Source organism: Coloeus monedula, assembly GCF_965178545.1.
Source record: "Coloeus monedula genome assembly, chromosome: 39".
NCBI classification, from domain to species: Eukaryota; Metazoa; Chordata; class Aves; order Passeriformes; family Corvidae; genus Coloeus; species Coloeus monedula.
In genome coordinates this window covers 313,451-338,604 of record NC_138819.1, presented here as the reverse complement: position 1 = coordinate 338,604, position 25,154 = coordinate 313,451, and the positions used below count along the sequence as shown (strand labels likewise).

At 67.3% G+C, this 25,154-nt stretch overlaps 3 protein-coding genes across 5 annotated transcripts; 1 reads left to right on the top strand and 2 right to left on the bottom strand.

Annotated features, from left to right (window-relative positions):
- Positions 1–67: 67 nt before the first annotated feature.
- On the bottom strand, positions 68–13,592 carry MARK2 (microtubule affinity regulating kinase 2). Of its 3 annotated transcripts, XM_082300312.1 has the most exons (18): positions 13,272–13,592; positions 8,821–8,994; positions 7,740–7,793; positions 7,591–7,639; positions 7,416–7,481; positions 7,261–7,331; positions 7,071–7,127; positions 6,449–6,685; positions 6,064–6,183; positions 5,735–5,834; positions 5,540–5,652; positions 4,967–5,093; positions 4,028–4,224; positions 3,662–3,759; positions 3,176–3,436; positions 2,476–2,502; positions 2,142–2,186; positions 69–1,849 (listed from the first exon to the last, which is right to left on the bottom strand). In XM_082300312.1, the coding sequence occupies exons 1-18, from the start codon at positions 13,326–13,328 to the stop codon at positions 1,495–1,497; spliced, it is 2,208 nt and encodes a 735-aa protein (XP_082156438.1). In that variant the 5' UTR covers positions 13,329–13,592; the 3' UTR covers positions 69–1,494. The 3 variants fall into 3 exon arrangements, with proteins under 3 accessions (XP_082156440.1, XP_082156438.1, XP_082156439.1); XM_082300314.1 differs by lacking the exon at positions 8,821–8,994 and having other exon boundaries at positions 68–1,849; XM_082300313.1 differs by lacking the exon at positions 2,476–2,502.
- Positions 13,593–15,159: 1,567 nt separating this feature from the next.
- ZFTA (zinc finger translocation associated) lies at positions 15,160–17,959 on the top strand. The gene is made up of 3 exons (XM_082300371.1): positions 15,160–15,781; positions 16,853–17,137; positions 17,611–17,959. The coding sequence occupies exons 1-3, from the start codon at positions 15,562–15,564 to the stop codon at positions 17,697–17,699; spliced, it is 594 nt and encodes a 197-aa protein (XP_082156497.1). The 5' UTR covers positions 15,160–15,561; the 3' UTR covers positions 17,700–17,959.
- Positions 17,960–18,148: 189 nt separating this feature from the next.
- Positions 18,149–24,762, bottom strand: LOC309584377 (uncharacterized protein). Its single transcript, XM_082300357.1, has 9 exons — positions 24,584–24,762; positions 23,328–23,399; positions 21,030–22,052; positions 20,277–20,484; positions 19,325–19,463; positions 19,157–19,226; positions 18,999–19,045; positions 18,745–18,803; positions 18,149–18,619 (listed from the first exon to the last, which is right to left on the bottom strand). The coding sequence occupies exons 1-9, from the start codon at positions 24,714–24,716 to the stop codon at positions 18,574–18,576; spliced, it is 1,797 nt and encodes a 598-aa protein (XP_082156483.1). The 5' UTR covers positions 24,717–24,762; the 3' UTR covers positions 18,149–18,573.
- Between the last annotated feature and the right edge of the window lie 392 nt (positions 24,763–25,154).

Here is a 25,154-nt window from a genome sequence, read left to right as displayed (position 1 = left end):
AATCCACCGCGGTGGGGGCGTGGCCGGGACTTGGCCCCTCCCCCGGGAGTGTCCCCTCCCCCCGGGCGGGCGGGGCTACAGCAGGACAAAGGGGGGGAGGGGACGCCCCACCCCCACCCCGGAGCCACCCCCGGCAGCAGCAGCGCCCCCGCCCCTCCCCCCCCCCCCCCGGGGCCTTCCTGAGTGCGGGGGGAGGGGACGCCCCCGTCCCGGGGGGGGAGGGGACACCGGGATCCCCACGGGGGGAGGGGACACGCACACCCCCCCTAAGGCCACCGCGGGGCCCCGGGGGAGCCCCGGACTGTCCCGTGTCCCCCCCTAAGGCTCAGGGACACCCAGGATGTCCCCGTGAGACCCCGAGACTGCCCCGGGTGGCCCCGGGTGACCCAGGATGTCCCCACGTGGCCCTGGGCCACCCCCAGCTGCTCCTGGGCCACCAAGGATGTCCCCAGGGGCCATAGGCAACGTCCCTCCGTCCTCCCGAGGTCCAGAACGCCTCAGAAGGTCCTTGGGCCACCCAGGATGTGTCCCTGTCCTCAGATGGGCCTTGCTCCCCCTCCCAGAAGAGCCCCCCAGGTCCCTGGGCCACCAGGATGTCCCCAACGGGTGCCAGGGTCCCCATGAAACCCTGGCCCTTGTCCCCAGAGGCCCACCCGGGACGTCCCCACATCCTCACAAGGCCCTGGACACCACAGAACGTCCCCAGGTGCCTCCAGGTGGTCCCAGGCCCAGCCAGGTGAGCCCCAGAGATCCCAGCTCCATCCAGGTGGTCCTGGGGCCATCCAGGGTGTCCCCATGGAGACCTGGACCCCACAGAAGGTCCAGTCAGGTGCCCCCCAGAGGTCCCCAGGTGCCCCTGGTCCATGGGGGAAAAGTCCCAGATCCACCCAGGAGGCCCCAGAGGTCTCAGGTCCATCCCCGAGGTCCCGGGTTCAGCCACGAGTTCCCCCAGATCCATCCAGGAGCTCCTGGGTCCATCCAGGATGTTCCTGTGAAGACCTGGGCCCCGCAGAAGGTCCATCCAGGGGCTCCCAGGTCCATCCAGGAGCTCCAGGGCCCGCCCCAGGAGGTCCCCTGGGGCCGCCAGATCCATCCAGGAGCTCCTGGGTCCATCCAGGACGTCCCCACGAAGGCCTGGCGTGTGCACAAGGTCCATCCAGGTGATCCCCAGCCGTCCCAGATCCATCCAGGAGCCCCTGAGGCGCCCGAGGTCCATCCTGGTGCTCCCGTGTCCCCCTGTGGGCGTCCCCACCGTGTCCGTGGCTCAGAGCTGGGGCTCTTTGGCCCCCTCGGAGCCATCCTGGGTCAGTGTCCATGTCCCCAGAGCTGTGGCTCGGTGGCCACCTTGGAGCCGCTCCTGGGTTGCCGTGTCCGTGTGTCCAGAGCTGGAGCTCCTCGGGCACTCCGGAGCCGCTCCCGAGTGACCCCTCCGGAGCCCGTGGCTCGGAGCCGGCGCTCCTCGGCCTGGCCGGAGCCGCTCCGGGCGGCCGTGGCTCAGAGCTTGAGCTCGTTGGCCACCTTGGAGGCGATGTTCTTGAAGGCCATGGAGGTGCCGGCGATGCGCTTGAAGCGGACGCCGTTGAGCGACAGCCGGGGCAGTTTGCACACCTCCATCTCCCACTGCACGAAGGAGTCGTGCCCGGGCGCGCCGTGGGCGCAGAGCAGCACGAAGCGCTCCTGGGGCTCGCAGCGGCAGCTGTTGGCGTCCAGGACCTTGCGGATCTCGCGCAGCATCTCCCCGGGCTCCAGCGAGCTCGTGGTCTTCATGCTCCAGGTGAAGCGCAGCGAGCGCGGCTTGGCGTCGCGGCCGGCGGCGTCGCGAGGGTCCTTCTCGGGGCCCACCGCGGGTCTGGGGGCACAGAGGGGTCACCAAGGGGGTGGGACGGGGATTAGGGAGGTTCTGGGGGTCCTTGGGGGTCCTTCTCAGGACCCACCGTGGGTTTGGGGGCACAGGGGGGTCACCAAGGGGGTGACGGTGGCACCGGGAGGGGCAGGGCTGGGGGTCATGGCGGTGTCACCTCGTGCCTTGCGGAGCCCCTGGTGCTGGGGGGAGCCCAGGGGTGTTGGGGGGACCTCGGGAGTGTCAGGTCAGGGGTGTCACAGGGACCCCGGGGGTGTCCCCAGGGGGGTCCCCGACTCACCTGAGGGTCTCCACCCGCTCCTTGCTCTCGGGCTCATGGGGGTTCCTCGGGAGACAAAAGGGGCCGAGATCAGTCGGGGGGGCGGGGGGGGGGAACAGCCCCTCCCCCCCAAAGGGGACCCGGGGGGCACAGACAGCACCAGGGCGGGGAGGACACACAGACACACGGGGGGGGACGAGGACAGACGGACGGGCGGGGCTGGGGGGGGGCCATGCGGGGCCGTGCAGCGCTGGGATGGGGTTGGGGGGTCCGGGGGGTTAAGGGGGTTTGGGGGGGGCCTGGGGGGGTCGGGGGTGCCATGCAGGAAGGGACCCAGCGTCCGGCGCGGCCCTACCTTCTGGCAAACCTGAAAGACAGATTTCTACAAAGACAAACAGAAGAGAAGGGGACGTTGGGGGGGAGGGGGCCGGGACAGAGCCACCCCCCCCTCCCCTGACCCCCCCCCAGGCCCCCCGAGAGGGGGTGGGGTCAGTGGGGGTCCGGGGAGAAGCAACACCCCCACCCCCCTTCCCCGGCTCTGTGGGGACGGGTGGGAGGGGGGGACAGAAGGGGACATGGGGGGGTCCCCAGTGGGACATTCAGGGACAGGAGGGGACACGGGGGAACAGGAGGAGGTCCCCGAGGGGCAGGAGGGGACGTGGGGGGACACGGAGGGAGGAGGAGGACAGAGAAGCCTCAAGGAACACCAAGGGGACACCCTGAGGGGACAGAGAAACACAGGGGGGGTCTGGGGGACAAGGGGACACCGAGGAGCCCTGGTGGGGGACAAAGAGTGGGGACAGAGAATCCCTGGAGCACCGAGGGGACACCGAGGGGACACCGAGGGGACACCACAGTGCAGGGGTACAGGGAACAGCCCAGGACACACAGAGGGGACACAGCAAAAAGACACCGGGGTACAGTGACAGCCCAGAACACACCAGGGGGACACACCAGGGCACACAGGAGTGGGGGCACAGGAGGCAGCCGGACACACTGAGGTGACCCCAGGTGACCCCGAGGTGACCCCAGGTGACCCCAGGCGCGGCGCTCACCTGCGCACGAACTTGGAGGTGAACTTGCTGAAGAGGCTGGCGGAGGGGCCGCGCCGGCCCTGGCTGGCGCCCGAGGGGGAGGCCGGGGGGGGCAGCCCGGGGGGCAGCGCGTAGGGCAGGGGGTCCCGGGGGGCGCGGAGCTGCCCGGCGTGGAAGGTGCTGCGGCTCGAGACCCCCCGCGGGAAGCTCGGCCGCTCGCCCGGGCCCTGGCTCACGTTGTGGGCAGAGGGGGACGCGGCCGGCACCCGGGGGGGGGCCCCGCTGTGGGGGGACAGGGGGGTCAGGGGGGGACACGGGGGTGGGGGACACCCCTGAGCCCCCCCGGCACCCCCCACTGCACCCCAGACCCCCCCAGCCCCAGTGAGTGCAGGAATCCTGCAGCACTCTGGGGACCCCCCCACGGGGAGCTGTGGTGGTCCCCAGCCCTCGGGTGGGAGCCCCACGGCAGGGGCGGGGGTCGGGGGTGCTCTGGGGAGGGGTCCCCACCTGTCCTTGCCGTTCTGCAGGGAGCTCTGGCCCAGGCTGGCCCGGTCCAGCAGCGGGGAGTTGCGGCTGCGCGTGGTGCCGGTGGACAGGACGCTGTTCTGTGGGGGGCACACCAAAGGGGGTGCTGGGGGGGACGGAGGCGCCCCAAAACCCCCCAAGGACAGGACAGGGGATGTGGGGAGCCTTGTGGGGAACAAGAGCAGTCCCCTCAGGGACCCCGGTCCCAGCCCCGGGGACGCAGGGATGGCTGTCCCCCATTCCCATAAAGCACTGACCCCAAGTCCGGGGGCTCTGGGCGTTTGGGACCCTTCCCCCAAATCCACGGGCTCCAGCCCCACCCCCCGGCTGTCCCCACCCTGCACTGACCGTGGAGGGGGAGGGGGTGCCCTTGGAGCGCTCCAGGCCGGGCAGGGGGCTGGGGGGCACCTTGGCGGTGCTGCCGGCCCGCCGCCCCCCGCCCTCTTCCTCCCCTGCTCCTCCTCCTCCTCCTCCTCGCTTGTTCTCTGCGTTGGCCGCCGCCGTTTTCTTGGAGTACGAGGCCGAGGTGGGGATGGAGAGCCCGGCTGGGGGGGAGTGGCTGTCAGGGGTGGGGGTCCCACGGGGACCTGCTCCCCACCCCCTGCCAGGGGGTCCTCAAGGGGGACCCACAGGGACCCCCCAAAACGTCCCCATGGGGCTCTGGGCACCCTCATTCCAGGGGTCCGGGCACCCACGTTCCCACCCCACAGGGACCCCCACTCCCACAGCCCAAGGGGACCCAGCTCCCCCTTCCTGCCCCCACGAAGTCCCCCCAGCATCCAGGACCTCCTGCCCGCAAGGGATTCACCCACCCACAGCCCCCCCGTGTCCCCGTTTGGGGTCTCACCCTGGTCACTGACCCCACAGCCCCCCCGTGTCCCCGTTTGGGGTCTCACCCTGGTCACTGACCCCACAGCCCCCCCGTGTCCCCATTTGGGGTCTCACCCTGGTCACTGACCCCACAGCCCCCCTGTGTCCCCGTTTGGGGTCTCACCCTGGTCACTGACCCCCAGCCCCCCCGTGTCCCCGTTTGGGGTCTCACCCTGGTCACTGACCCCACAGCCCCCCCGTGTCCCCGTTTGGGGTCTCACCCTGGTCACTGACCCCACAGCCCCCCCGTGTCCCCATTTGGGGTCTCACCCTGGTCACTGACCCCACAGCCCCCCCGTGTCCCCATTTGGGGTCTCACCCTGGTCACTGACCCCACAGCCCCCCCGTGTCCCCGTTTGGGGTCTCACCCTGGTCACTGACCCCACAGCCCCCCCGTGTCCCCGTTTGGGGTCTCACCCTGGTCACTGACGCGCCGTTTGGGGTTGGCCGAGACGCTGCGCTGGACCTTGTGAGCGGGGGAGGGGCCCGAGCTGTTGGCCACCTCCGGGGCCACCCGTGGCTTCAGGGACAGGTTCTCCTCCAGCTGGGGACATGGGGACATGAGGGGACACAGCAGGACACGGGGGGATGCCCGCCGGGCAGGGACGCGCTGGCACAGGGGCAGGGCACGGCGGGGAGGACGCTGTCCCCTGCGACCCACCCCATCCTCTCAGTGTCCCCATGTCCATGCTCGTGTCCCTCCTTGTCCCCACGTCCCCTCACTCCCTCCGTGCTCCTCATGTCCCTGTGTCACCTCAGTGGCCCCGTGTCCCCTCATCCTCCCTCCTCAATGATCCCACCATGCTGCAATGACCCTCCCCGTGTCCCCATGTCCCTCCCTGTGTCCCCTCATTGTCCCCTCATCTCCTCCACGCTCCCTCCCCTCCCCATGGTCCCCCCGTCCCCTGCCACATCCCCACTGTCCCACAGTGTCCCCGCTGACCCCACAGTGTCCCCACAGTCCCTGCTGGCCCCGCAGTGTCCCCGCACCTCGGAGCTCTTGTGGTCCAGCAGCAGGTACGTGGCCATCACCTCGTTGTACTTCTGCCCCACCAGCGACTCCTGGATCTCCTCCCGCGTGTACCCCATGGACACCATCAGCTCTGGGGGGGGACACGGCCCTCAGGGGGGGACAGGGGCGCTGGGGGGGTCCCTGTGCCCCCAAAGTGACCCCGGGGGTCCCACCTGTCCTCCGGGGGTCCTTGTAGTCAGGCACGGGCTCCATGTAGGGCTTGAGCTCGTCGTCCTCGTGGCCCACGTTCATCCAGCGGTCCTTCATGATTTGCTGGTGGCACAAAGCGGGTTCGGGGGGTCGGGGTCACCTCTGGGGACACTTTGGGGGAGGGAGAACATCCCAGGGTCCTCGGTGCTGTGCTGGGGGGCACGGGGGGATGCCAGGGGCAACTGGGAGGGTCCCCAGAAGGTGCTGAGGTGCTCTTGGGGTGGCTGGGAGGGTCTCGGAGGTTCCCAGAACCGTGTTGGGGTCCCAGGACGATGTTGGGGGGTCCCCTCACCTCCAGGGTGCCCCTCTTGGTGGGGTTGAGGATGAGGAACTTCTTGAGGAGGTTCTCGCAATCCGTGGACATGTAAAACGGGATCCGGTACTTCCCCCGCAGCACCCGCTCCCGCAGCTCCTGCAGGACCCCAAAACCAGCCATGGGCACCTCCAAAGCCACCCCAAAACCACACAAGGCACCCCCAAAATCATTTGTGGGCACTCTAAAGCCACCCACGGGACTCCTAAACACCTGCTAAGGCACCAAACTACCCATGGGTACCCCAAAACCACCCACTGGACCCACAAACCACCTGAGGATACCCCAAAAGCACCCAGGGCGACTCCAAAGCCACCCTCTGGACCCCAAACCCACCCGAGGGCCCCTCAGACTGCGGCCACACCTTCAGGTTCTGCCCGTCGAAGGGCAGCGAGCCGCTGACCAGCGTGTACAGGATGACCCCCAGGCTCCACACGTCCACCTCGGGGCCGTCGTACTTCTTGCCCTGGAAGAGCTCGGGGGCGGCGTAGGGGGGGGACCCGCAGAACGTGTCCAGTTTGTTCCCGAAGGTGAACTCGTTGCTGAACCCAAAATCGGCGATTTTGATGTTCATGTCGGCGTCCAGCAGCAGGTTCTCGGCCTGGCCCGGGGAGGGAGAGCACCCCAGGGGGGTTAGTGGGGTCTCAAGGAATTTGGGGGTGCATCTGGGGCTGTTCTGGAGGGCCCAGAGGTGTCCAGGGGTGGGTCTGGGGGTCCTGGCACCCCTCTGGGGATCCCAGGGGTGTCCAGGTGCTGTTCTGGGGGGCCCTGGCACCCACCCAGGAGGCTCAAGGATATTGGGAGTTCTGTCCTGGGGGGCCCCAGGGGGTTCAGGGGTGTCTGGTGCAGCCCCTGGGGGGGGTCCCAGGGCCATCCAGGTGCTGCCCCAGGGACACGAGGGTGGGTTGGGGTCCAGAGGAGCCCCTTGGGCCATTGCTGGGGGTCCCAGGGGTGCCAGGGGGTCCCAGGTTGGGGGCGTTCCTCACCTTCAGGTCCCTGTGCACAATGAACTTCTGGTGGCAGTACTGCACGGCCGACACTATCTGCAGGACAGGGGGGTGTCAGGGACAGCCCCCAGCCCGGGGGGGCACAGGGACAGCCCCCAGCCCTCTTGGGGACACGGTGGGGGTCCCCAACCCCCTTGGGGGTGGTCAGACAGCATCACCCCCCCCAGACCTGTCGGAACTTTGCCCGGGCCTCCTTCTCCTTCATGCGCCCGTGGGCCACCAGGTAATCGAACACCTCACCTGGGGGGCACAGGGGAGGGGGGTGAGAGGCAGCCCAGCCCCCCCAGGACCCCTGGGACCCCAGAAGCCCCGAGCCCCACTCACCCCCGCTGGCGTACTCCATGACGAGGTAAAGCGTCTTCTCCGTCTCGATCACCTCAAAGAGCTTCACTGCAAGGGGGGTGGGGTTGGGGGTGACACCCCTGGGACCCCCCCCAAGGGTGGGGGACACCGCCAGGGAGGGGTGGGGGTGTGGCTGAGGGGGTTTTGGGGGTCTCACCTATGTTGGGGTGGTTGAGGACCTTCATTATTCGCACTTCCCGGAAGAGCTGTGAGGGACAGGGGGGATGTTGGGGGTGTCAGAGGGAACAATCCCCCGTTTGTCACCCCAAAAGCAGCTGTCACCCCCCCCCCAGGGACACCCCTCACCTTCTGCAGGCTGGAGGAGTTGAGCTGTGTCTTGTCAATGATTTTCACAGCCACCTGCGAGGGGGAGAGCGGGGTCAGAGGGTCCCCAGGGCTGTCCCCAAAACGTGGTGGCACTCGTGAGGGGATGGGCAGGGGGACAGGACTGTCCCCAAGCTGTGGTGGCACTTGTAAGGGGATGAGACTGTCCCCAGGGCTGTGCCCACACCACAGTGGCACTTGCAGGGTGAGGAGCAGGGGGACAGGACTGTCCGCACACCGTGGTGGCACCCATGGAGTGAGAGGGAAGGTGACAGGACCATCCCCAGGGCTGTCCGCACACCGTGGTGGCACTCATGAGGTGCGGACCAGGAACCTGTCCCCGCGCCACGGTGGCACTCCCAGGGCAAGGACCAGGAACCGGCTCCCACGCTGCGGTGGCATTTGTGGGACAATGACCGGGAGCCTGTCCCCACACCGTGGTGGCACTCACGGGATGAGGACTGAGAGCTTGGGACCATCCCTGTGCCATGGTGGCACTCCCAGGGCACAGATCAGGACCCAGAAGTGTCCCCACACCACGGTGGCACCCACGGGGTAGGGATCAGCAGCCCATCCCTGCGGTGGCACCCACAGGACAAGGACCAGAACCCAGAGCTGTCCCCACACCACGGTGCCACCCACGGGACAAGAACAACAAGCCTGTCCCTGTGGTGACACCCACAGCACATCGACCACAAGTCCACCCCCGCACTGCGGCGGCACTCACTGCTGGGGACAGGAAGCCCATCCCTGGGCCACGGTGGCACTCCCAGGGCAAGGACCAGGATGCAAAGCTGTCCCCGCACCACGGTGGCCCTCACAGAACAAGGACTGTCCCCACACTGTGGTGGCATTTCCAGGGCCAGCACCGGGACCCAGAGCTGTCCCCACAGCACGGTGACACCCACAGGACACAGCCTTATCCCCGTGCCACGGTGGCACCCAGGGGCTGATCCCATCCCCGCACCACGGTGGCACCCACGGGCCCATCCCGTCCCCGCGCTGTCACCCGTGCTCCAGGCCCCCCCGAGCGCTGTCCCCACGCCAGCAGGCTTCCACTCACCTCCTTGCCGGTCAGGACGTGCCGGGCCAGCTTGACCTTGGCGAAGTTGCCCTTGCCGATGGTTTTGAGGAGCCGGTAGTTGCCGATGTGGGGCTGCTCCTCGGCGGCCGTGCCGGCGTTGCGGCCCCGCAGCATGCTGGCCTTGCCACCGCCCTTGCCCTCCACGGCGCCCGGCTGCGGGGACACCGAGGGGACGCTCGGCTCAGCTCAGGCCGGCCGTGTCCCCCCGCAGCGCCCCGGGGATCCGGGGGGGTCCGCAGGCTCCTGGAGGAGCCGGGAGCAAAGTCCGGAGCGGCGGAGCCGCGCCCGGCCCGGCCCGGCCGGGAGCCGCCCCCGATACCTGACGCAAGCGCCATGGTTTCGGGCTGGGCCAGGAGGGTGGGAAGGGGCCAGCGCCGTGTCACCCCCTCCCCGCTCCCCTCCTAAAAATTCAGTGCCCAATTATCACGATTTTACCCCCAATCCGACCGCCTGGACACCAGAGTTCACACCCCAGCCGAAACGGGGGGGGCCCCAGAACAACATCGCCGCAAACCCCCTCTTCCTGCACCCCAAAAGCCACCGTGGGCCCCTCCCCCAAAGGTCACCCGGGCTTTGGGGACACTTTCGGGGTGTTCCCTTACGGGGAGTGAGACGCCGGCGCTGAGCAGCGTCACCCCCGCGGGGCTGTCACCGCTCCGGTGACACCGGAGATAACGGCAGCGCGTGAGCGGGCGGGGAAGCCGAGCCAACCCCCCCTCCCCCGGCGGGATTGGGGCCCCCCAAAACCTCACCGGGTTCATTTTTGTGGGGGCACATCTTGGGGTGCCCCCTCCCCCTCCCGTGGGAAGGAAACCGCTGGCGGAAGCCACGGGGGAGGTGCCGGCGATGGCGCAACCAAACCCCCAGTTTTGGGGGGAGAACACGGTGTTTTGGGGCCTGGGGGGGGGCCTGGAGCTTCCCCCTCCCCCAAAATCCAGCGCGGTGCTGGGGGAAAAGTGAAGGAAAACGGGGGTTTCTGCCAAAAAACTGCCGTGGCAACGGGGCGGGAGCGTGCGGAGCCATCTGGCCGTGCTGCCGGGATTCACTCGGGCTCCGAGGCGGCACCGGAGCCCCCGAACCCCCCCGGGCGAGGCCGTGGCAGCACCGGCACCAGAAGCCGCCGGGGGGGTGGATCCGGGGCACCCCCGGCACCAGAGCCCCCCGAAGCCCCCCGCGGGGGTCGGTGGCGGCACGTGGGCGGCGTTCCGGGCATTTCCCGGCTCCTCTTATCGGCGAGGCCAGAGCGGCCAAAAATACGGCAAATACGGCAAAGGAGGCACCGCCCGGCACGGGTCGCGCCCGGGGAACGTCACCCGCACCGGGGGCTCACCGGCACTGGGGGATGTCACCGGCACCGGGAAGGCCCCGGTGTGCTTTGTGGCGGCGGCGCCCGGCGCTCGGTAACCAAAGGGCCCGGAGCCCCTCGTGCCTCAGTTTCCCCATCCCGCCCGCCGCGAGGGGACTCACCCTGGGCACCCGAAGCGCCGGGAGCGGCGGCAGCGGGGCGGTGCCGGCGGGAGCCCCGCGGGACGCCGGGAGGGAGCGGGGACCGGCTCGACCGGTCGGGCTGAGGCCGCAGCGGGACAGGGCGGGGGCGGGGCCGGGGAACACCTGGAGCGCCGGGGCGGGGAAAACGGGGCGGAAAAGGGGAAAATCCACAGCGGCGGGGGGAACGGAGGCGGGAGGGTCCCGTCCTGCGGGGGGCACAGCCGAAAGGTTGGGAATTGCCATCGGAACGGCGGCGGCAGCGATGATGTCACCGGGCACGGTGTGATGTCATCAGGCACGGTGTGATGTCACCGGGCACGGTGTGATGTCACCGGGCACGGTGTGATGTCACCGGGGCTGCCGTGGTGTCACCAGGCCCAGCAGCGATGTCACCAGGCGGGTGTGAGGATCCCGGTGCCGGGAGGTGTTGATGCCACCAGCACCCGCCCACACCGCCGGCACCAAACTGGTGACAACTGGTGGCAGTGGGACCGGCACCGGTGTCACCGGGGACCCCCAGGCACGGCGCAGCGGTGGCAGCCGGGGAGGCAGCGGTGGCAGCCGGGGAGGCAGCGCTGGTGCGTGCGGCGCCGCTCAAATGTCAGCCAAATTTAGGCATTTTTGAAGATTTTTTTATCTCGAACCCCACCAGATAGGACTCCGCATGAGGGAGGAACTGGGGAGTGGGGGGGGGGGGCGCAGGGAAAGGCCCCCCGATTTCAGCTGCTGGGCTTGGGGGAGATGCGCAGCCCCCCCCACACGGCGCCGCCGCCCCCTCCCCAAATCTTCCCAGCCAGGAATAATTTTCCTCTGGCGTTACATAACGGCGGATAAATAAGAGGAAAAGCACCCAAAACGAGGAGGGGGGCCCGATGCCACAGCCACGGCCACAGAACAGGTGGCATGGCCTTGTCCTCGGGCCTGGGGACACAGACATGAGGCCACTTGTGCCCCCACACGCCCTGCTGGGGTCACTCCCCAGCGCTCGGGGGTCTCCCCAGTTGCAGAAGGGGGAAGCCCCCCGAAATATCACCCAAAATGGGGGTGTCACACAGGTGGGAGAGCTGAGGAGCCCCCCAGGTGCTCCCCAAAAGGGCTGAGCCAGCAGTGGGGTCTCCCAACAGCAATGGAAGCTGGGAGCAGAGAGGGACCCCGAGAGCCCCCCGAATCCACCCCCAAAATGGGGGAACCCCCTCCCAGCTTCCCCCAAAGGGGTTTGGGCCTCAACCGCCTCAGACCCCCACAAATACACAAGGGGGTGAACCCCCCATTACCCACCCAGGCGGGGGGCTGGTCCCCACTCACAGGGGTTGGAATCATTTTAATTTGGGGGGTTCACCCCTCAGAGCCCCCCCAAACCCCTCGGAGGGTGCCGAGCCTGTGGCAGCGCTGCCGCCGCCCCCACAGCCCTCACCGTTCTGGGGGGGCCGCAGCAGGGAAGGGGGTGGGGAAGGGGGTGGGCTGACGCCCCCACACCCCAATCGTGCAGCCACCGAGCTGGGGGGGGCACAATGACACCCCAAACCTGCCCCCCACAGCAAATCCCAGACCCTGGGGGTTCAATGTGGGGGTCTGGCACCCTCCCCCTTGCCCCTCTCCCTTGGGGGTGCAAGGCTCGAGCCCCTCACCCCGACTTTGGGGTCACGCACACAAACCCCCCCCTGCTGCCGCTCAGAGACCCCCGAAACGCGACCCCAAACCTTTGGGGAGGGGCTCATCCCAGGAGAACCCCAGAGCCCTCTCCCTACAGATCCGGCCCCGAAGGGGGGCCATGGCTCAGGACCCCCCACCCCACAGGAGGGTCTGGGTCTGAGGAGGCCCCAGGGCCCTCCAGGGTGGGGGAGAGAGGAACTGGGGGTCCCCCAGGACCACCTCGCTGGGGGGACCCTTAGACCCTCCTTTTCCACCTCATGGAGGGGCCCCGAAGCCCCTCAGAGCCCCCTCAGCCCCCCTTTTGCCCTCACAAAACAATCCCAGAGCCCTTCAGTCCCTCTTTTCCCTTCCAGATCCCCCCAGACCCCTCTTTCTACACATAAAACGCCTCAGGATCCCCTTTTCCCCTCACAAAAATGTCCCGAGGCTCCTTTAGACCCCCTTGTTTTTTTCCCTCTCAGACCCGCTTTTTCTCTCAAAAATCAACCCAGGTTCCCGTTAAACACTCCTTTTGCCTCAGAAAATTACTCAAATTCCTTTCAGGCCCCACCTCTCCCTCACAAACCGACCCCAGACCCTTTTTTCTCCTCACAGAGTGGCGCAGGACCCCCTTTTCCCGTCACAAAACGGGCAAGGACCGCCTCAGACCCCCCTGTTTCCCCTCACAAAACAACCCCAGACTCTCTCAGCCCCCCTTTCCCTCTCGGATCGCCGTTTTTCCCCCTCACAAACCAGCCCAGGTCCCCCTCAAAACACCCTTTTTACCTCACAAAATTGCTCAGGCCCCTCTAAGATCCCTTTTCCCCTCACGAACCCACCCCAGACTCCCCTTTCCCCTCACATAAACACCTCGGTCCCTCTTTTTTCCACATGGACGGGACCAGAACCCCCACAATCTTCCTTTTTACACCCTCAGACCCCCCCTTTCCCCTCACAAATCAGTCCACGAGCCCCTCAGAGCCCCTTTTTTTCCTTTTTCCCCTCACAAACCGACACCGAATTCCCCTTTTCCCCTCACAAACCGGCTCACGATCCCTTCAACCCGCTTTTTCCTCCCTCAGATCCCCCTTTTTCCCTCAAAAAAAGCCCTCAGACCCCCTCAGTCTCCCCTTCCCTCTCAGAAACAGAACCTAGACGCCCCTTTTCCCCTCACAAAAATCCCCCCAGACCCTCTCAGTCCCCTCTTCCCCTCACAAAATGCCCCTTTTCCCCCCCAGCCGCCCCTCTCCCCACACACCGGGGCCGGGTCCTCCTTCACCCACACCCGATCCCCGCCATCCCTCCCTCACCTGTTCCGAGTCCCTCTCGTTGACGGTCGGCAAAGGGCTGCGACCGCTGCTCGACATGGCGGCCCCCCCCCCGCGCCGCCGGCGACTATCGCGATAGGGGGAAGCCGCGGCAGGCGGTGTGCGGGGAGGGGGAAGGGGAAGCGGGGGAGCTCAGGGGGCGGGGGGGGGCCAGGCCAGCGGCATTGGGGGGGCCGGGAGAGGAGCAGGGGGAGCGGGCGGGGTCCGCCCGGCCCGGCCCGGCCGCCGCCGCCGCCGCCGCCTCACGCCGCCGCCGCCGCCTCAGCGCCCCGCGGCTCCCAACATGGCGGCCGCCGCCGGTCCTCGGCCATTTCCGCCGCCGCGCCGGAAACACCCGACACGCCCCCCCGCGCCGCTTCGGCTCTTCCCGGAGAGGTTCGGCTGGCGGCCGTCACAGACTTCGAGTATTTCCGCCACCGGGACGGAGTTACCCGAAGTTTCCTTCGGTACTTTCCGCCGAGAGAGGCGGGAAGAGCCGAGCGCCGCCCGCGCCGCTGCGACCCCGAGTGGAGCCGGAAATTCCCGAGTGAGGCCGAAACACCCGAGTGGATGCGGAAATACCCGAAAACCTCTTGGCAGGCTTCGGGCCCTTTCGCCCGTGACGGAAACAGCCGAGCGGAGCCGAATCCCCCTCCCCAGCCCTGATGGGGACCGCAGGACGGGCCCGGGCCGCTGGACCCTCCCCGAATTTGGGGGGTTCTGCCGGACCGCTGGACCCTCCCCGGATTTAGGGGGCTCTCCCGGACCCCTGGGCGCGCCCCGATTTTGCGGGGCTTTGCTGGACACTTGGGTTCTGTCCGATTTTGGGGCGGAGGGCGGTCCCTGACTGCACTGGGGGGCGGCACTGGGAACACTGGAATGGGGCGGGTCCAGCCGGGGAAGCCACGCCCCCTCGCCACGGGAGGGCGTGTCCTCCCCGCCCAACCACGCCCCGTTTGGACCAAAGGGGCGGGGCCGTGCTGGGATGGGGGAGGGGGTTCCATGGGTACCCCATCGCTCCGGGCACCCCCGGGCGGTGCTGTGGGGTGGGGGCGGGGATGGGGGGGGGTGCACGGGGGAGGGGAGCATCCGGGGGGCTCCCCCTTCCCGCCCTCCTGGGGGAATCCCCCCCTTAAAACCATCGCTGTGGCTTTTCTTGGGAGGGGAATGGGCTGAGACCCGCCGGCAATTCATCGCCCCCTCCGTAGCCCCCCGTTGCGGGGAGGGGCGGGCTCTGGGGGGTGATGGGAAAGGCGTGCGGCCCCTTTAAATTTACCCAGGAGCCCTTAAAGGAGCCCCAGGGGCCCCACGGCAGCGTCCCCACCCCGGCCGGCCCCCGCCCGCCGCCGCCGCCGCCGCCCCGGGCCCCGCCATGGAGCCCCCGGCCCCCCACCCCGCCCCCGGCCCGCTCCCAGCCGCGGGCAGCCCAGGTGAGCACCGAGACGGCGGGGGGGGGGCGTGGGGGGTGCGGTGGGACCCCCCCCTTGGCGCACAATGGGAGCGGCGCTGGCCCTTTAAGAGGCGCCCCGACCCCCGGGGGGTCCCCAGGCCTTTGCCACCCCCTGTCACCGGCTGGGAGGCCCCTGCCTCTTTAACGGGTTCCTGTCCCTTTAAGATGCCCTGATTCGATTTAGGGTGTCCCTGCCCCTTTAAGGCGCCTCCATCCCTTCGAATTATCCCCGTCCCTTTACAATGTCCCCAGGAATTTAGGATGCCCCCGTCCAGTTCAGATGCCCCCGTCCAATTCGGGATGTCCCTGCCCCTTTAAGGTGCTCACAGGAATTCAGGATGCCCCCGACTCTCCAGGATGTGCCCCTCCCTTTCCCACCCCCTCCCCATTTAAGGACCCCACCCCTTTTACAAGCCCCGCCCCCCGAAGTGCGCTGCCCCTTTAAGAACCCCCCGCCTCTTTTAAGATGCCCTGTGCACCCCCCCTTTTGATGCTCTGTCCCTTTAAGACCCCCCCCAGTCTTGCCCCACCTCTTCCCCCTAATTCTGGGTGTCCCCTCCCCCCTTTAGACCCCTCAAATCCCCCCCAAATTCCCCAACCTCCCCCATGCCTTGACCTCCCTCCCCAGCCTCCCCTGCAGCCCCTTCCCCGCGGGGGTTGCGCCGGCGCTGGGAGCCCCGGGAGCCCCAGAGCCCCCGAGAGCAGCCCCGGGAAGCCCAGAAACCCCGGGAGCAGCCCCGGGAGCAGCCCCGGGACTCACGGGCGTCGCGGCCGGGCCGGAGCCGTGTGCCGGGCCGGGACCACCGCCGGTACTACCACGAGCGCTGGCGCGCCGAGTACCTGATGGAGTTCAACGCGGCGCGGCACGGGATGCGCTGCCTGGTGTGCGGCTCCGCCCTGGCAACGCTCAAGCTCAGCACCATCAAGCGCCACATCCGCCAGAAACATCCCTACTCCAGCGCCTGGGGGCCCCGCGAGAAGCAGCTGGTGCTGCGCTCCTGGGACGCCCACCTGGGACAACCCCCCCGCCCCGAGGGACCCCCCGGCGGCGCCTGCGGGACAGGTACGGGGTGGGCTGGGGGTGTGGCAGGTGGGGTGCGGCTCCTTTAAGAGGAGCAGTGTCGCTTTAAATGTGGCCACGCCTCTTTGGGAGTAGCGCTGTCCCTTTAAATGTGGCCACGCCTCTTTTAAACAGAGGCCCTGTCCCTTTAAGTGTGGCCACGCCCCTTTTAAAGAGAGGCCCTGTCCCTTTAAATGTGGCCACGCCCCTTTAAAGAGAAGCCCTGTTGCTTTAAATGTGGCCACGCCCCTTTAAAGAGAAGCCCTGTCCCTTTAAGTGTGGCCACGCCCCTTTTAGAGAGGCCCTGTCCCTTTAAATGTGGCCACGCGCCTTTTTAAGAGAAGCCCTGTCCCTTTAAGTGTGGCCACGCCCCTTTTAAAGAGAAGCCGTCGCTTTAAATGTGGCCACACCCCTTTTAAAGAGAAGCCCTGTCCCTTTAAGTGTGGCCACGCCCCTTTTTAAGAGAAGCCCTGTCCCTTTAAGTGTGGCCACGCCCCTTTAATTGAGCCACGCCCGTTTTCGCATAGGCCACGCCCCCATTTTGTGCTGCTCCGGCCTGACCACACCTCCTCTGCTGTAACCCCGCCCCCAAAGAGGCCACGCCCCTTCGGAGCTATTGGTGCTGCCCCTTTAAGTGCCTCGCCCCCTTTAAAAGGACACTGCCCCTTTAAGACCGGCCCCACCCAGCCCACACCCAGCCACTCGGCCCCGCCCCTCCCTGTGGCTCCTCCCACGGCGGCGGCAGCAGCCCCAGGTCCCCAAATTGTCCCCAAGGTCCCATCCTGTCCTCAGGGTGTCCCCAATGTCCCCAGGGTGTCCCTTGTCCTGCCCCCAATGGTCCTTGTCCTGTCCCCAATGTCCCATCCTGTCCCCAGGGTGTCCCTTGTCCTGTCCCCAATGTCCCATCCTGTCCCCAGGGTGTCCCCTGTCCTGTCCCCAATGTCCCCACCCCAGAATGTCCCCAGAGTGTCCCCACCTCATCCCCCTCCCCCAAAATCCCAGCCCCCCCAAGCCCCTCTGTCCCCAGGCTGTCCCCGTCCCCCCCTCGCTGACCCCGCTGTCCCCTCCCCGCAGGGTCCCCGTCCCCCGCCCGCCGCCGGGCCCGTCCCCCGTCCCCGAGGGCCACCAAGGGGTCCCCGGGGGGGGTGGCGGTGGCGCGGGGCCCGGCCGGGGACTCGCTGCGGGGGTGGCTGCGGGCGGAGCTGCTGCTGGACCTGGAGGCCGGGGGCCACCGGCTGCGCTGCCTCCTGTGCGCCTGTCCCCTGCCCTCGCTGCACCTCGGGGACATCCGGCGGCACGCGCTGGCCGCGCACCCCGACACCCTGCGGGGACAGCGGCGGCACGGCGGGGACAGCCCCGGTGAGCGGGGACACGGGGGACAAAGTGCCACCTATGGGGACACGGGGGGACAAAGTGCCACCTATGGGACACCCCCGGTGAGCGGGGACACGGGGGACAAAGTGCCACCTATGGGGACACGGGGGGACAAAGTGCCACCTATGGGACACCCCCGGTGAGCGGGGACACGGGGGACAAAGTGCCACCTATGGGACACCCCCGGTGAGCGGGGACACGGGGGACAAAGTGCCACCTATGGGGACACGGGGGACAAAGTGCCACCTATGGGACACCCCCAGTAAGGGACAGGGGACAGGGAGGGGACATTGAGGGTGTGGGGACATTGGGGGTGTGGGGGGGACATGGGGACACTGAGGGGGGGGCCAAGAATGTCCCTGACGGGTGACAGGGTGGGGAGGACAGGGAGGTGACAGGAGGTGACAGGAGGTGACAGGAGGTGACAGGAGGTGACAGCGCTGTCTCCCCCCCCCCAGCCCTGCCACCCCCCGGTCCCGCCGAGGAGGAGGAAGAGGAGGAAGAGGCCGCAGAGGGGGTGGGGGGCACAGAGGCCCCCCCTGCCTGAGCCCCCCCGGGATGGGGACACTGGGGGGGACAGGGGACACCCCACGAGGGAGGTGGGGACAACAGAGACCCCCCCCCAGTGTCCCCAGTGCCCCCCAAACGAGGCACAGCCACACCCAGTACCCATCCCCCCCCCGTGTCACCCTCGATGGTGTCACCGCCCCCGATGTCCCCCCCGGTGTCACTGTCACCCCCCCGGTGCCACCTTATTTATGTGTGTGTGACCCCCCCTTTTTTATGCATCCCCCCCCCTGTACACGACCCCCCAATAAACCCCCCCGAGACCCCCGGGGACATTTGGGGACACTCGAGAGGAACACGAGGACATTCTGGGGGGGGGTCACAGGGACACCCTGGGGGGGTCACAGGGACATTCTGGGGGGGGTCACAGGGACACTCTGGGGGGGTCACAGGGACATCCTGGGGGGGTCACAGCACCAAGGGGCCCAGCCTTGTCGCGGTGTTTTATTGTTGCCGCAGCCCCACGGGTGGATTTGGGGGGGGTCCCCCATTTCCCACCCCCCCCAGAGCAAGGGGGGGGCTCGGGGGGCGCGGTTTGGGGGGGCTGTGGGAGGGGCCGAGCCCCCCCTGCCCCATTTACAGCAGTTACAGACATTTCACCTCAATTAACGTTAAAAAAATAAAAGGGGGGGGGGAGACTGAGCTTGGGGGGGCCCCCCCGGGGGAGCAATTTTGGGGTTCAGCCCCCCCCGCACTTTGACTGGGGGGGGCACAGACAGACGTCACTGTGAGGTTGGGGGGACAGGGACAAGTTTGGGGGGGTGGTCGGAGTTTGGGGGGGGGGGGGGAGAAGATGAGCTTGGAGTGGGGGGGCACCGCCGGGTACCCCCAAATTCCCCCCCCCACCCTGGGGTTTATTCCGGCTTCTTCTTGGCCAGGCCCGGGAGCTTCGCCTGGATCCTACGAGAGAAGGGGGTGGAAAGATGATTTGGGAGGGGGGGGTGGGGCACAAGGATTTGGGGAGAGGGGGTCCCGAGGATCTGGGGGGGTCCCCAGGATTTGGGGGGGGCCCCGGGGGCACCTACTTGGCCACGAGCTCCTTGGTCTGGCGGCGGACGAGGCCCATGTAGCGATTGATCTGCACCTGCAGGGGGGAACGGGGCGGGTTTCAGGGGCGGCCCCCCTGTTTTTGAGGGTGTCCTACTTCTTTTTGGGGGTGTCCCACCTTAATTTGCGGGTTCCCCTTTAATTTGCGGGTTCCCCTTTAATTTGCGGGTTCCCCTTTAATTTGTGGCTTCCCCTTTAATTTGGGGGGGGTTCTCCTCAGTTTGGGGCTCACCTCGTATTTCTCGTAGAGCGGCGGGAGGGTGAAGGCCAAGAGGTCGGCTGAGGAGAAATGACGGGGGTCAGGGTTATTTGGGGGTCACCACCCCCAAAATCAACCTTCTGGGGGGTCGTTTTGGGGAGGAAGGAGGGGCAGCCAGGCCCGGTTCTCACCGAGGATGAGGAGGGTGATGCCATTGAAAACGGCTCCCACGTAGGTCATCAACCACATGGTCATGGCGAGCTGGGGGGCACAGGAGAGGTTTGGGGGGGTCCTGGGGGGCTTCAGGGGGGTCCCAGGGCTGGGGGAGGAGGAGGAAGAGGGGGAGGAAGGCTCCGAACCTCCAGGGAATCCACCAGATCTTCCACCAGGAAGAGGCGGATGAGCAGCTGCAGGCCCCGGTTCAGGTGCTCGGCCACCACGGCCGCGTGCGCCTGGAAGCTCTCGGGGGACAACGTCACGTCCAGGTCCAGGTAAGCTCTGGGGAGGGGGGGAACAGGTGAGGGGAGACCCCACTGAACCCCAAAATCCTCCTTCGGCCGCTCCCCGAATCCCAAAATCTGCATCTACACCCCGAAATCTTTGTCTAAAAACCCCGAAATTCCCTTCCAAGCCCAACCCCCGGGGGGAGTCTTGGGGGACAGGGTCAGGTCCAGGTCAGGGTTGAGGTTGGGACACCCCAAAACCCCTCCCTACACACCCCAAAATCCTCCTTGACACCCCTTTGGACCCCAAAATCCCCATCCTTGCCCCAAACCCCGCCCTAAACCCCAACCCTTCCCCTGCACAGAGCAAACAGCGTCGGGCGCGTCGCCCCTGGGTGACACCGCTGTCCCCAAACGGGGGCTGGGGGTGTCCCCAGGCTCACACCCCCCCAAAAAAGTGGGGCTGGGGGAGCCCCAAAAGCCCCAACCCCCCCAAAAAAGTGGGGCTGGGGGAGCCCCAAAAGCCCCAACCCCCCCAAAAAAGTGGGGCTGGGGGAGCCCCAAAAGCCCCAACCGCCCCCAAAGTGGGGCTGGGGGAGCCCCAAAAGCCCCAACCCCCCCAAAAAAGTGGGGCTGGGGGAGCCCCAAAAGCCCCAACCACCCCCAAAGTGGGGCTGGGGGAGCCCCAAAAGCCCCAACCCCCCCAAAAAAGTGGGGCTGGGGGAGCCCCAAAAGCCCCAACCCCCCCCAAATTGGGGCTGGGGGAGCCCCAAAAGCCCCAATCGCCCCCAAAGTGGGGCTGGGGGAGCCCCAAAAGCCCCAACCGCCCCCAAAGTGGGGCTGGGGGAGCCCCAAAAGCCTCGCTCACCGGAAGGGGTGCCCCTCCTCCGACTTCTGCAGGGCCTGCACCACGGCCTTGTAGACGCGCAGGCTGATGGTGACAGAGAGCAGGGCCAGCGCCACGTGGGCCACCACGGTGACCGCGCTGAGCGTGGCCAGGGACAGCAGCAGCACCAGGCTGGCACCGAAGGCCACCGCGCTCTTCCTCACGTCCCGCCAGAACAGCAGGTCCCGCACTGCTGGGACAGCCGGGGGCGACACGGGGGGGACACACAGGGGACACACGGGGGGACACAGAGGACACAAGGAGGACACAAAGTGGGGACACAGAGAGGGACAAGGAGGGGTCACAGGTGGTCCCTGTGTCGTCCCCCACCCCCACTCGGCACCGGGACAAAATTCACCACGGTTTGGCCCAAATTGAGCTCGATGCCACCTCCCCACCCCCGCCAAACATCCACTAATTACCCCCTCATTAAAACGACCCCCTTGGTTACACGCAGGCCTTAATTACGTCCCCTCCAGGAAAAACAGGTGTTAATTAACTCCCCCCCCCCCCCCCCCGAGCGTGCCGGCGGGTTTGGCCCCAAATCCCTGGATTTTACCCCAAAACAAGGCATTCATGCACCTCCCACCCCCAGCAGCATTTTGGGGCGGGGTCTCTCCCTTCCCCCCTTTAACTCCTCTCTTTTTGCCCCGTTATGGGAGTCCATTCGCAGCCCCACCCCCCGCTGGTTTCGGCGCCGTTTTGGGGTGAAAAAGGCCCTTTGTGGGGCTTTACCTGCCAGGCGGGGGAGGGGCGCGGCCGGGGGGGACTGGGGAGGCTCCCCCAGTTCCCGCAGCGCCCGCAGGGTCTGGTGCTCCTGCTCCCAGTCCCGGGAGGCGGCGGGGGGGGACCCCGGTGGGATGGGGACACCCCCGGGGACAGCGGGGACATCCCTGGGGACATCCCTGGGGACAGCGGGGACATCCCTGGGGACATCCTTGGGGACAGCGGGGACATCCCTGGGGACATCCTTGGGGACAGTGGGGACATCCCTGGGGACAGTGGGGACATCCTTGGGGACACTCCCCGGGACATCCTTGGGGACATCCCCGGGGACAGCGGGGGGGGCCTCGCCCGGCGCCTCCTCGATGACGGTGTCGTCGGAGTCACCGGAGCTGTCGGCGTCGGTGGGGACAGCGGTGACACCGTTCCCAGCCCGGCTGACGCCGCTCCCGGCGGAGATGCCGCTCCCCACGCCGGGGACAGCGCCGACTCCGTTCCCAACGCCGGCGACGCCGTTCCCAGCGGCAGCGACGTCGCTCTTGATGCCGGTGACACCGCTCCCGATGCCGTTCCCAACACCAGCGACACCAGGGACGCCATTCCCGGCACCGGTGGCACCGGTGGCACCAGAGACGCCGTTCCCAGCGCCGGCGACGCCGTTACTGAGGCCAAGGCCGCCGTTCCCGCCGTCGCCGTTCCCGCCGTCGCCGCCGCCGTTGCGCTCCACCAGGTCCCAGGAGAGCAGCTCGCTGGTGAAGTTGTGCATCTCCCGCACGCACCGCGACACCTCCTCCAGCGCGGCGGCCGAGCCGGGGGGCGGCCGGGCCGGGCCCCTCCCGGGCACACCGGGGACGCCGCGGGGCTTGGGCGGGAAGTGGCACACGCGGCCCTCGGGGATCTGGCCGAGCGCGGGGCCGAACTCGCGGTCGAAGGCGGCTCTGTCCGGCACCACCTCGAACGGCGACTCCGGCGACTCCGGGGGGCTCTGGGGGGCCCCCCCCGGGGACGCCCCCCGGTCGCGCCCGCCCGGGGCCGCTGGCGGAGGGACACGGTCAGGAGGGGTCGGGGTCCCCCGTGCCCCTTTCTGCGGGCTCTGGGTGTGTCCCCCCTCTCTGCCCCACCACCCGGCCCGTGGCCTTGTGCCCCCTGCGGGGCTTTTGGGGTCCCCCCCCATCCCAGCCATGCGGGGGGGGGGGGCGGTTTTGGGGTCCCCACGCAGCGTTATGGGGCTCCCCTTCCCCCGTTCCAGCCATGCCGGGGGTTTCCCCCCAGTTTCGGGGGTTGCCCCCATCTCAGCCATGCGTGGGGATCATTTTGGGGTCCCCCCCGCAGAATTCTGGGGGTCCCCCCCCCCATCCCGGCCATGCAGGTGGAGGTTGAGTGGCGGCACTGAGGGTCCTCCCCATCCCCCCCAAATCTGGGGAGGAGAGACCCCAGTTTGGGGCTAAAAACGCCCATTTTGGGGCTAAAACCCCTCGATTTGGGCTCGGAATGATGGTGGGGGGAGGGTGCAGGACACCCCAAACCCTGCAGGTTTGGGCGCAGAAAATCGGGGGATGGTCCCACTGGGAACCTCAATTTGGGGCTAAACCCCCTCATTTTGGGGTTCAATCCCCCAGTTTTGAGTCTGGAGCGAGGCTGGGGGTGGCATTCGCCCCCTCCTCCTTTTGGGGGACATTTTGGGGTCTCTCCCCCCCAGTTTCAGCCCGGGGGGGTTCACACGGCGGCGGGTGGGACACGGCGCAGGCGGGTCGGGGGTGGGGGAAGGAATTTTGAGGCCAAACCACAAAAAACGACGATTTTCACCTTCAGCAGCAGCAGCAGGAAGGGGGGGCCGTGCAAAGCTGGGGGGGGGAGCAGCAGCCTTGGGGTGCAGGAGGGGGGTGGGGGGCAAAGCTGGGGGGGGCTTGCCCCGAAAAAGGGAGAAGAAACCATGTTAAAGAGCAGGAAAAGAGAGAAAAAGAAAAATGTCTATTTTTGGACAGTTGAACCCCCCCTCAACCCTTGGCTGGAATTCAGGGGGGGGCTCAGCAGCGTTTGGCCCCCCCCCCATCCCAAAACGCGCCACAGCTGAAACCCCCAAAATCCCGGGGTTATTTTGGGGGAAATCCCCCTCCTTTTGGTGACATCGAGGCCCCAAACCGACCTCGGGGAGCCCCAAAACAGCTCTGGAGATCCCCAACGTGGCCCCCAAAATCCAGGGGGGGCTTTTTTAGGGTCAGAGCTCCCTCTCCCCACACCACCCCCCCAGACATTTTTCTTCGAGGGGGTGCAGGAAAAGGTGGGGGGGGGGAGGAGGGGGAGACTTGCCTGGTGAAGCCGCAAAGAGAGAAACGGGCTGGGAGGAGGAAGAGGAGGAAGAGGAGGAAGAATTGGGGGGATCTGCAAGAGAACACAGAGGGTGAGAGCTCAGCACCCCCCAAAACCCCCCCCAAAATCCCCCCTCCTCCCCCCCAAAAGGCGGGGCCGGCGCGGTGCAGCTTCGTCCCAGCGGCTTTTTAAGGGTGACGCAAAACCACGAGGAAAATTCCAGTCTGGAGCAGATTTTGGGGGGTTTTACCCCGTTTCCCCAGCCTTTGGGGCAGGGAGCGGCGCAGGGATGCTTCCCAAGGGTCCCCCCAAAATTCCCACCCGCCCCTCTCGGCGCTGCACCCCCAAGGAAAACGGGTGTGTGTCTGTACCCCCCCCCCCCCCCAACAGCATAAAATTTGGGGTGAAACCACGGAATTTTGGGGCTTTGTGGTGTCCCGGTGTGAAAATTGGGGTGAAATCCCGGGAATCGCCAAGTCAGGATGCCCTGGAATGACCGCAGGCAAGGGGGGGGGGGGGGGGATGTCCCGGGGGAGGGTGAAAAGCCCCCTCCCCAAAATTCCAGGGAAGGACGGGCGGAGCAGCTGGACCCCAACGACCCCCCAAAAACATCAACGCTCCCTTTCCTGCCGATTTTCCCCCATTTTTCCGAGGGATGTGGGGGCGGAGGTGTCACTGCCCATCAAAACTGGCCTCTAAAAAGCTTCACCGCCCAAAATCGCCCTTAAAAGTCCTTTTACTCCCTAAAATCCCCTAAAAGCCTCTTCATCCCCTGAAACCTCCCTAAAAGCATCCCTACCCCAAATTTTTTCCCCTAAACATCTCTTCCCTCCCATTTTACTCCTAAATTTCATTACTCCCCCCAATTCCTGCCCCCCGAGCTTCTTTACCTCACACCCACCCCCTAAAAGGCCTCATTGCCCCCAAATCCCCCCTAAAAGCCTCTACTCTCCAAAATCTGCCCCTCCAAGGCCTTTTCCCACTCCCTTTCACCCCTGAAGCTCTTCCTCCCCATTTCTAACCCCCTTTAAAACACTTTTTATCTCACATCAACCTCCCAAACGCCGCTTCCCCCCACATCTCCCCCCTCAAAGGCTTCTTACTCCCAATAATCACCCCCTTAAAGCCTTTACTCCCTACTTCTGCCCCTCCCACCCTCTTTTTACCTCACACCCAGCGCCCAAAGGCCTCTTTCCCTCACGCCCCCGCCGAGGCCTCACCCGGCTCAGGCCCCACAGGCCCCGCCCGGCCCTTACCGGCGCACGACATGGAACCGCCGCTCGTGCAGCCGCCGAGCTGGGGCCGCGCGGAGGAAGAGGAGCAGGAGCTCACGGAGGTGGTGGAGGACGTGGAGGAGACGAGCGAGAACTGCGCGGCGGAATCGGCCATGGCGGCGGCGGAGCGCGATGGAACCGCGTCCGTGCGGGGCGGCGGCCGCGCCCCGACTGCGGGGGGGCGGTGCCGGGAGGGGCGCGGCCGGCGAGAGGGAACCAATCAGCGCCCCGCACCTGCTGCAGGTGGGCGGAGCCGACGCGTCTGAGCCAATCAGCGCCTCGCAATGGCCGCGCACCGCCCTCCCGCCGCAGCTCGGCGCTGGTGCGCATGCGCACAACCGGGGGGGGGCCCCCGCAGTTGCCATGGCAGCAGCGGGAGAAGGAGAAGCTGCGCCTGCGCGCGGCGGGAGAAGCGCGGTGCACGATGGGAGCTGTAGTCCCAGAGTCACCCTTCAGAAGGGGAAGGGGTTCTGAGGAAGTTCTTGGGAGGGAAAAGGCTTTTGGGGGGGGGGGGCGGGCGGTCTGTGTCCCCGCACTCCAACCACAGGGTCCG